The sequence below is a fragment of the Austrofundulus limnaeus genome, unplaced genomic scaffold (assembly GCF_001266775.1).
Source record: "Austrofundulus limnaeus strain Quisiro unplaced genomic scaffold, Austrofundulus_limnaeus-1.0 Scaffold523, whole genome shotgun sequence".
Classification (NCBI taxonomy): Eukaryota; Metazoa; Chordata; class Actinopteri; order Cyprinodontiformes; family Rivulidae; genus Austrofundulus; species Austrofundulus limnaeus.
Genome location: NW_013952925.1, coordinates 267,293 through 278,080, shown reverse-complemented (window position 1 = coordinate 278,080; position 10,788 = coordinate 267,293). Strand labels below are relative to the sequence as shown.

Below are 10,788 nucleotides of genomic sequence, written 5' to 3'. Positions count from 1 at the left end.
TGTCCCCGCCTCCATAGACCCCACCCACCATAGACTCCGCCCACCAGAGTCCTCAAACACAAGAGCCCCCGCCCACCAGAATCCCTGTCTACCATTGTCCCCGCCTCCATAGACCCCACCCACCATAGACTCCGCCCACCAGAGTTCTCAAACACAAGAGCCCCTGCCCACCAGAATCCCTGTCTACCATTGTCCCCGCCTCCATAGACCCCACCCACCATAGACTCCGCCCACCAGAGTCCCTGTTTACCAATGTCCCTGCCCAGTTGGACACAGATAGGTCCAACCAAACCATGAACCCAAACATAGAGCTGGTTTCTGATTGGATAAASCAGGTTCATCATTTTAAACTTGCTTTTATAAATTTTTTCAGCTGTCATGTTTCCTCCCTGAAACAATAACTGAACAGATCAATAAAAGATCAAACATCTGACTGAAACATTAAGTTTAGAAGTAAAGTTCTTCAGGAAACCCTCTTTTTACTGTGACGAGCTTTAATATCTGACTGTGTCTCCACTCATGTCCTTTATTTTAATTTTAATGGGTTATTTTTTTAATGTTTTAAAATGTAGGTCAGTCCTACGRAATCCGCATGCTAAACAGAAAACTAGTGGAGTTTTCAGATATAAGCAGCAGATATGTGAAGGTAGGTGTGAAGCCATGCTGTTTGGTTTTATTTCTCTCTTTTTCTTTTCAAAATCTGATTTTTCCCAGCTTGTGTCCGGTCCCTGAACGCACCACGCGGCTCTGCTTTCTGAGWTCTCTAAAGGTCCTGTCATAAACATTTAGACAGCTTAAACTTTATTCCTTCAATCATATCGACTGTAAATTTGATCTCATTAGAGTTACAGTATGTAGAGGTCCAATCATCATCATCWTCATCATCATCRTCATCATCAAACCTTTCATAAGTTGTCTAAAACATAACAGTGTGACAGGGCCTTGAAAATCTAAGTCTTTAATTCCAGAGTTCTACTTCCTGTCTGTTGTTCTACTTTTATTTACATGTTTATGTTTTATAATGTTTATGTAAAAAACAACTTTAAACAAGAGCACTGAGCCTGATACTCAGTCAGTTTACCTCTGATTGATCTGGTGATGAAAACCTCTGAGCCTGATGACCCTCAGCAGGGAGGGCAGGGATTAATCTGCTTCTTTAAAACCAAACCAGTCTTTACCTGCAGACTACGAGTCCGGGTGTTTTATTTTGAAAGTTTAATAAACCAGTGTTGGATTCAGAGCTGAGGCAGTTTTCAGATTTTATCCTCACGTCTCCGTCGTCTGGAGGAGCAGGAATGTGTTGACCCAGAACTGTTTGAGTTCTGGTTCATAGTTAAGCGTGAGCCTCCGTCCATAAACACCTCTGATTATTTGTTTTATTTTGGTAAAATAACAGCTGGACAGAAACAACCACAGAAAGGTTAAGTTTGATTGGAATTAAGGAAAAATGATGTTTATSTTTAGACGAGTCAAAAACCCGGACCAGGACACCTCAGACTGGTTCTGTCCTCCGTCCTGAAATCCAGTCCTGTTTGTCCGCAGAGCATCGTGCGCGTGGTGTTCCATGACCGCCGGCTGCAGTACATGGAGAGCCAGCAGCTGGAGGGGTGGAGGTGGAACCGACCTGGAGACCGGATCCTGGACTTAGGTGAGTTCAGTTAAGAACAGAACCAGGAAGAAGGTTTGTATTTATCTCAGATGTGTCCAAATTCAGTTTTATGTATCAAAGCATTAAAATAATCCTCTTCCAAAGACACCGTGACCTTTGACCTTTAAACTGCTGCCTGAGGCTTATAGAGATCAWACTCACTGCACAGTCTGACCTTCAGGGTGAAGATTGTCAGCTGGGTTTCCCACATTCTTTAGAATGATGGATTCTAAACGACCTTTGATTCTCCTTAGGTTGACCGATGTTTCTCTGTTAGCATTTTCACTAACTTTGAAAACAGTCAGAGGACCAACAAGTTCTGCTATATTTAGCTCCGCTAACTTAAAGTTGAAAAAAAAAAMYKKYCCCYYMMMMWKSMRSCMWKRMMMCYKKKKKRWKSMMCYTKKKKKKTYYKKTWRSMWTTWRSMWTTTKKKRRRWKSMWYYTTWRSSKTTTTATGAGTAGCATCTTTAGCATTTTGTGAGTAGCATCTTTAGCATTTCGTTAGTAGCATCTTTAGCTTTTCATTGTAGCATCTTTAGCACTTCATAGTAGCATCTTTAGCATTTCATCAGTAGCATCTTTAGAATTTCGTTAGTAGCGTCTTTAGAATTTCGTTAGTAGCATCTTTGGCATTTCGTCAGTAGCATCTTTAGCATTTTGTGAGTAGTATCTTTAGCATTTTGTGAGTTGCATTTTTAGCATTTTTTGAGTACCATCTTTAGCGTTTCATAGTAGCATCTTTAGCGTTTTGTGAGTAGCATCTTTAACATTTCATAGTAGCATCTTTAGCATTTTGTGAGTAGCATCTTTAGCATTTTGTGAGTAGCATCTTTAGCATTTCATAGTAGCATCTTCAGCATTTTGTGAGTAGCATCTTTAGCATTTCATAGTAGCATATTTAGCATTTCATAGTAGCATCTTTAGCATTTCATCAGTAGTATCTTTAGCATTTCATAGTAGCATCTTAAGCATTTCATAGTATCATCTTCAGCGTTTTGTGAGTAGCATCTTTAGCATTTCATAGTAGCATATTTAGCATTTCATAGTAGCATCTTTAGCATTTCATTAGTAGCATCTTTAGCATTTCATAGTAGTATCTAGTATTTCATCAGTAGCATCTTTAGCATTTCGTTAGTAGCATCTTTAGCATTTCATAGTAGTATCTAGTATTTCATCAGTAGCATCTTTAGCATTTCGTTAGTAGCATCTTTAGCATTTCATCAGTAGCATCTTTAGCATTTTGTGTGAAATTCTTGTTTTGACTGTTGGTTAAAAACAAGTAAAAATAAAAATTGTTGCCAAATGAAAGTAAGACTGAACTAAGTAAATTATTTCAGACATCCCGCTCTCAGTGGGGATCTTGGAGCCTCATGTAGACCATCTGCACCTCAACACCATCGAGTTTCTCTGGGATCCTCAGAAGAACGCTTCTGTCTTCATCCAGGTATTGACCCGTTCCACCTTGGATCACGCCATGGTAGCGTGACCTCAGTACTGACCCGTGTCCTCAGGTGAACTGCATCAGTACCGAGTTCACCCGCAGGAAGCACGGCGGAGAGAAGGGGGTCCCCTTTAGGATCCAGGTGGACTCCTTCACCCCCAACAACCACGGGGAGTACATTGAGCATGTCCACTCCTCCAGCTGCCAGGTCAAGGTCTTCAAGGTATGACACGTTTGCCTCGGATCTCTCTCAGAACTGGCTAACTCAGAACCRGCTAAATCAGAACTGRCTAACTCTAACGTTTTCAAGCCCRAAGGTGCGGATCGTAAACTGAAGACGGACAGGGAGAAGATGGAGAAGAAGAGTCCTCCGGACCAAGAGAAGTACCAGCCGTCACATGAGACCACCCTACTCAAAGAGGTGGGTCTGAACGGGCCTGWAATGGGCCTGAAATGGGCCTTTTGTTAGCTTCCAGTTTGAGACRCTGGGACTTTATTGATCCTGGTGGTAAATTCCTGAGGCACCTCATCAGAACTGGATCATAAAACCAGTGTTCTGCTCTGCCTGGTTGAACACGGTACAGTTTAAACCAGGATTACATCACCGTGTGTTAATGGGTCACCGGTTCTGACCCGATCTTTGTTAAACTAGCTGGTGGATGATATCTGTTAATGATTGGAGCTCCACTGTCTCTGGGCTCGGATCGGATCAATGGTTGTGTTTCTGTTAATCTGGTTTGTTATTTACCTGAGGATCTGAGCTGAACGTTACATAATGTTCTGTAGGATGAGGAGCTCTATGGAAGTATTAAATATAAAACACAGAAGTACTCAGAAGGTACAGATATCTGTCAGTAACTTGTCTTATTCAGATAGTATGTATGTGTTTTTATATGTAGTGCTCCCCATGGCCCGATGCCCTGAACCTGACCAACCACAGCGGCACCAGCACTCCATCACCTGTCTACCACAGCTCACCTACWCCCTGCAGCTTCCCTGATGGGTAAGTCAGAGTTCACACCGCCTCTTACCATGGTTACAGATAAACCTGTTATTAACTGTTATTAACTGTAGCTGTATGTCAGCACAGACTGACCAAGACCTATTGATACCAGAAGGTCCTTATGGTACTACAAGGTTCATATGACACTATAAGGTCCTTACGGTACCACCTTTTGTTACTGCGAGGTCCTTATTGTACCACCTTAATGGCCCTTCAAGGTCTTTATGGTAACATCTTATGGTACAAAGAGGTTCTTATGGTCCAACATAACGGTACAAAGACGTCCTTTATGGTACCACCTTATGGTACCACCTTATGGTACGTTGAGGTCCTTATGGTACCATTCCATGGTACAACAGAGTCCTTATGGTCCATCCTTTTGGTACTAAAAGGTTCTCATGGTTCCATCTTATAGTAMCTCCTAATGGTACTTGAGATTCTTGTGGTACTATGAGGTCCTTATGATACCAGCTTTTTGGTACTAAAAGGTCTTTATGTTGCCACGTTTTGGTACTACAAGGTCCCTATGGTACATTTATGATACTCCGAGGTCCTTATGGTACATTTATGATACTCTGAGGTCCTTATGGTACATTTATGATACTCTGAGGTCCTTATGGTACCACCTTAGGGTACTACAAGGTCATTATGGTACCAGCTTATGGTACGTCAAGGTATTTATGGTTCTTTGAGGTCCTTATGGTTCCATCTTATGGTACTACGAGGTCCTTATGTTATTATGAGGTCCTTATGGTTTTTTGAGATACTTGTGGTTCCACCCTGTGGTACTACAAGGTCCTTATGTTACTACGAGGTCCCTATGGTACATTTATGATACTCAGAGGTTCTTATGGTACCACCTTAGCATACTACAAGGTCCTTATGGTACCAGCTTATGGTACTTCAAGGTTTTTATGGTTCTTTTACGTCCTTATGATTCCATCTTATGGTACGTTCTTATGGTACTAAAAAGTCCTTATGGTAYCAGAAGGTCCCTCTGGTTCTACAAGGTCTTTATTGTATGACAAGGTCCCTATGGTACCACAAGGCCCCTGTGGTACTGTGAGGTTCTACTTGTTTGGTTCTCTTGAAACCAGAGATTAAAAAAAGAAAACCTCTTGGTTGGTTTTGGCTAAAAAGTTTGTTCTGTCTTCAGAAGTCAGAACTTTAAAAAAAAAAAAAACTGGACCGGTCTGAGAGAGTCAGAGGTTGTTGACTTGAGTTCTGAGTTTATCAAACACATCTTTGGTCAAACCACAACCTGAAAGAAAACCACCTGTGAACTTTTACAGGATCTGTAYATTGTTTACTTCAAAACATGAAAAAAGTAGTGACGATGACATCTCCATCTGTACCGTGGGCTCTTATGGTGAAGAACAAAATTAACTTAATTTAACTCACAGCATCCTTGAATACCTCCTTTTAGGTCCATTTAGATTTATTTATTTTTATCCTTTTTAAGCTGAAATTTGTCTTTCATGTGGTAAAATGTTTGATTTGTTTGTATTTTAAAGGTCTAAAGAATGATTGACAGTGCTCGAGTTCTCAGTAAAAATAGAGAACTTGGCTGAATCTCATCAAAGGTCCTGGTTCTGTTTTATTTGGGTTTTCCCTTCAGTAGTAATTCCATGTTGGACCAGTAGGGGGCAGCACAGTCTGTGGCTGTAATGAACTTGTTCAAAAGTCATAAAAACACAAATTGTTTGATTTTCTTGCTGTTTTTAYATGAATCTTTGTGTCACACTGACCTTTGAACAGTTTTTAAAGAAGCTGGCAGTTTGAGTAACTCATCACCCCAATCTGTTTGTTTTTTCCCTCATGCATACGTTCCTAGCAACTGTTCTCCACACCAGCAGGGGGAGCTGTTTTTGCCCGGCTGCTCTGACGTAAGTAACTGTTAGTGTGAAGGTGTTAATCTCGCTCTTTTATCCCCTTCAGGACATTTTTTGGAGACAGTGGATGCTGTGCAGCTATACTCATTTCAAGGACTCTTCTTCTTTTTGACATGTAGCGCCTCCTGCCGTCGTCCTCGCCGCAGGACACTCAGCAGTGGCTGCACCGTCACAGGTTCACGCCTTTCTCAAGGCTCTTCTCCAGCTTCTCAGGTAACATGGAGACAAATTCAGAGTTTGTGATTCAGAAACAGACAGAAATTATGTTTTATTTTCTGCTGGCACAAGTCGGGCACCGTAGGAAAACCAGTAAAGCAGAGGGATTTAATCTGTGTGAGATGATCTAATCCAGGATCAGGTCAGGATTTTAGGGCCAAGTCAGATTTGGTTTCCTGCTGCTGTTTTAGGAGCTGATCTCCTGAGGATGAGCAGAGATGATCTGATCCAGATCTGTGGTCCGGCTGATGGGATCCGTCTCTTCAACGCCATGAGGAGAAGGTGAGGCTTGTGTTTCAGCTGGGAGACTCTGAACGTCTCATCGGTTTGAGACCCGTCTGCAGAGACCTGTCCTCTGTCTTTCAGGTCCATCCAGCCCTGCCTGACCATCTACGTGTGTCAGCAGCAGAGCAGACATCCAACCAATGCCAAACCAGGAGGAGATGGTCAGGGAATCTCCCATGCTAATATATGTAGCATTAGCTCATGCGCTAATAAATGTAGCATTAGCTCATGTGCTAATAAATGTAGCATTAGCTCATGTGCTAATAAATGTAGCATTAGCTCATGCGCTAATAAATGTAGCATTAGCTCATGTGCTAATAAATGTAGCATTAGCTCATGTGCTAATAAATGTAGCCTTAGCTCCTATGCTATTATAAGTAGCATTGGCTCCCATACTAATAAATGTAACATTAGCTCATATGCTATTGAATATAGCATTAGCTCATGTGCTATATATGTAGCATTACCGCCTGTGCTAATGTTTATAGCATTAGCTCCTGTGCTAATGTAGCATTTGCTTCTCTGCTAATGCACATAGGATTAGCTCTATGCTAATTAAAATACAGTATATAAGATTAGCTCCTGTGGTAATAGTTATAGCATTAGCTCCCATGCTAATATCATATAATATATATGATTAGCTCCCATTCTGTATATATATATATATATATATAGAGAGAGAGAGAGAGAGCGTTAGCTCCAGAGACAATTTATTAAATATCACGTTTGATCATTTCAGTCCATATATTGTGCAGAATATRGACACTAATATGCAATAAAACTTTATTGTTACACATTATATCATTTTAGGCTCGACTCTGTGTTTTAGTTCAAAGTGTAACCAATCATCATCATCATCATCATCATCATCATCATCATCATCTTTACCGACGTCATTGCATTTGTAACGAAACGTAGACATGCTAAAGTGAAAAATGAAATAAAATACTTAATTAGATGTTTTTATGTTAAATAACTTTTAGTATAACAGAGAAATAAGGACATATAAAGAAGTATGAGTTAAATAAGTGATTATCCTGAGATGKTTGGTTTAAATCTCTGTTCCAGTTTACCACGCTCTGTATCTGGAGGAGCGGACTCTGACAGACTTGTCTGAGAAGATCGCCGTCTTCTACAACATCACTGCACAGCAGATCACACACATCTACAGACAGAAGAGCAGCGGCATCAACATCTTAGTGTCTAACCAGGTATCAACACCTGGACCTGTGGGCAGCTGTTTGTGTTAGTAAAATATTAACTCAGACAAGATGCAGATATTTTCCTTGTCTTGTTTCAGATGGTGCAGAACTTCAGGGAAGAAACAAGTTTCATTATCAGCACAATAAGAGGTCATTATATTGGCCAGATTTGAACTTTATTAGGATGTTTAATAAACTTTAACAACATTATTTTATTTTTTTCAGATGAAAACACAGACGGATACCATATAGTGTTAAAATAACCATCAGGAAGTGCGACAGGAGTGTACAGACTGTAAATAAGTTTCTGATCCATTTGGAGTTAATTTCTTGAAGTGATTAATGTTTGATGTCTTCTGTAGTTTGTGTTAACTTCTTCACATGTTGATGTTTTTATGATATAAATGAATATTYGTGAAGTTAAATGAACCTGAAGCCATCATGTGGACAAGATGTAACGAGAGTTGAACAAAAACCTGTTTGTGTTGGAAACAGTTTACCTGCTGCGATTTAAGTGCATCTTACTCAGAATAAAACGTTTTGTCTAATTGTCCTTCACCATAAGACATCATGAAATATTATAATAAAGTTTTATTCTTTACTTGTAAATCAGTCTGACACAGATGGTGCAAAAAATAAASTACAGCATGTCTACAAATAAAAACAGTTTTCAATGAAATATGCCTGGAAAAAAATATTCTGCAAGTCACTGAACTCTGTGCAGAAAAGTCGGATTTTACTTTGAAAATAAGTTTATTGTAAGAAATGAAACTAGTAAATGATAAAAAAGATCATTAATAAAAGGTTTAATAGATTAATCACATGAGTTTAATCACTTCAGTGACGTCATGGATGATTGACAGCAGCTCAGCCTGTCTCTGCTTGGTGTTGTATCGTAAAAAGTACCCCCATCATGTGAAGTTCAGTTCACTTTATTTCTGACTAACTGAAAATAAATCAAATGTGGACTTGATGTTTTAAATACGCTTAAAGACACAAATAATGGTATTATTATGGTAAATGGTTCACGTCCTGTGGCCATTTTTAATTAAATTGTAATCGTTTAATTACAATTTTTTTCCATAAAACGTAAATCTATAAAATCCTATTTTTTATTAATATAATTGAGTTATTTTGTATTCACAAAATAAAACCACTGTTTTATTTTATTATTGTCATGGCTGCTCAGTTGTACACAAATTAGTTTTGGTGTTCTGTTTTGTGCCTGTTTTATTTGTAAATCAAACTGTTTAAAATTATATATATTCTGACAGTCTAGTCTGAAACGTACATGGCCTGCATTTAAAAAATAATAAAACAAAATGTGTTTTAAAGAGAAGAAACCAGAGTTTGTTTATCATATTCTTCCGGGGATACGGTTTTCGACACAACACCGGCCGCCGCCATCTTGCCTCTCCCTGCCTGCCTGAAGCCGAGCACCGCGGAACAGGAAACGGTTGTGTGTGCAGGCTCACGGTTCCTGCTGTGGACGGGTTGCCACATCCTCCAGCCGACTCTTCCCCACCCGAACCCACCTTCCGTCTCCCCAGCAGCAGAGACCCGGGACCAGAGATGGCTGGACGGTTACCGGCGTGTGTTGTGGACTGCGGCACAGGGTGAGCAGCTGGAGCCGCGGCTCGGTGCAGGCGGAGCGGGCAGAGCCGGCTGTCACAGCCCGGTCGTTTCTGGCTCTTTTACCGCCACAAATCACTTCATTCTGCGGGTTTTATTCCAGATTAACACGAGTGAATTAATTTAAGCTGCACTGAAGCAAACAGTTAGCGCGTCTTTTAGTAGTAATTATCGTTTTTAGCGGAATTTCATGCTGAAATCATTTAGTTTAGCGGTTTCATTCATTTAACGAGCAGCGGATGCATTCACAGTTTAACATCAAAACGTTTTCTTTCTAACTCGCTTTATTGCCTTCTAAAAATAACAAATAATGACATGAAACCATTAAAGCTGATGTAAATCTTTTTCTTTGCTTATGTTTTTCTGAGCATGCGCACTGGCACTTCCTGGTCCTCAAACACTTCCGCATTTAGGCTTTTTAGTCCTTATATGGACTCAACTGGGCATCCGTGTAGGATTTTAACCCACTTCTCTAATTTCTTAACCTCATCGTGACGTTTGTTCAACCTGAACCCGGATGGGGTTAATTAAAGTAAAAAAAGAAAGAAAAAACGTTTTTAAGGACAGGAAGTGTGATCCTGAGCTTCCTGTTGTATTAAACAGCAGCTTGTATKAAACAACACAGTTTGTGTCCCTGCACCAGCAGCTTTTTAATGTGTCATTATTAGTTTGAGGCAGGGACAATATTGTAAACACGTCTGCAGTAAAAACACTAACAGTTAAAATTGTTATTATTTATTTGTTGTTAAAATAGTTTAAATGCGGAGACACGCCCCTCTTTACCCCCAGGCTGAACCCAGCTGATCAAATCTGATCGTTTCTGTGTTTTTGATCAAATCTGTTTTTATTTTCTCCTTCTGTGCAGCAGAGCTTTGTTGTGATCTTGTAAAATGATCTTAACCTGCAGTTTCTGTTGGATTTTTGCTGTGATTTCACCCAGTTTAAGTCCAGATTGTTGGGATGTTTCTGCAACCTGTGGTTTTAAATAATGAGGAAACTGGTTCAGCTGGGTGGGGGGAGTCTCTCAGACAGGATTTCCTAACAAACCTCAGGCTTTAGTTGAATAAAAACAACTTTATTTGACTGTAAAAGCAGCTGCTGCAGTGTGGTTCTGTCGGGTCTGACGGTGTTCTGTCGGGTCTGACGGTGTTCTGTCGGGTCTGACGGTGTTCTGTCGGGTCTGACGGTGTTCTGTTGGGTCTGAGGGTGTTCTGTTGGGTCTGAAGGTGTTTTGTCGGGTCTGACTGTGTTCTGTTTGGTCTGACGGTGTTCTGTTGGGTCTGAGGGAGTTCTGTTGGGTCTGAGGGAGTTCTGTTGGGTCTGAGGGAGTTCTGTTGGGTCTGAGGGAGTTCTGTTGTGTCTGATGTGTTCTCGACTTGTTCAGGCAGGTTGGAGTCGACGTGCTGAGTCCTCTCTGTGGAATGAGCTGAGGAAACAGATCTGTGGAGTTTATGTTCAGATGAGGAC

General features: G+C 40.6%; 2 protein-coding genes across 2 annotated transcripts in view; both read left to right on the top strand.

The window, feature by feature from the left end:
- The window catches only part of tfcp2l1 (transcription factor CP2-like 1), a 12,760-nt gene extending 3,999 nt beyond the window's left edge, over positions 1 to 8,761 (top strand). Inside the window, exons 4-16 of the mRNA XM_014026073.1 lie at positions 573 to 646; positions 1,543 to 1,648; positions 2,988 to 3,094; positions 3,162 to 3,314; positions 3,402 to 3,512; positions 3,991 to 4,094; positions 5,929 to 5,980; positions 6,106 to 6,199; positions 6,394 to 6,484; positions 6,569 to 6,648; positions 7,556 to 7,698; positions 7,788 to 7,839; positions 7,915 to 8,761. Of these exons, the coding sequence (XP_013881527.1) occupies positions 573 to 646; positions 1,543 to 1,648; positions 2,988 to 3,094; positions 3,162 to 3,314; positions 3,402 to 3,512; positions 3,991 to 4,094; positions 5,929 to 5,980; positions 6,106 to 6,199; positions 6,394 to 6,484; positions 6,569 to 6,648; positions 7,556 to 7,698; positions 7,788 to 7,839; positions 7,915 to 7,952 (1,205 nt within the window). The 3' untranslated portion in view covers positions 7,953 to 8,761. The remainder of the gene's footprint in view (positions 1 to 572; positions 647 to 1,542; positions 1,649 to 2,987; positions 3,095 to 3,161; positions 3,315 to 3,401; positions 3,513 to 3,990; positions 4,095 to 5,928; positions 5,981 to 6,105; positions 6,200 to 6,393; positions 6,485 to 6,568; positions 6,649 to 7,555; positions 7,699 to 7,787; positions 7,840 to 7,914) is intronic.
- A 326-nt stretch (positions 8,762 to 9,087) lies between these two features.
- Positions 9,088 to 10,788, top strand: part of LOC106530453 (actin-related protein 3) — a gene marked incomplete in the record, with an annotated part of 16,858 nt that continues 15,157 nt past the window's right edge. The window contains 1 exon segment of the mRNA XM_014026074.1: positions 9,088 to 9,305. Coding sequence (XP_013881528.1) covers positions 9,262 to 9,305 — 44 coding nt within the window.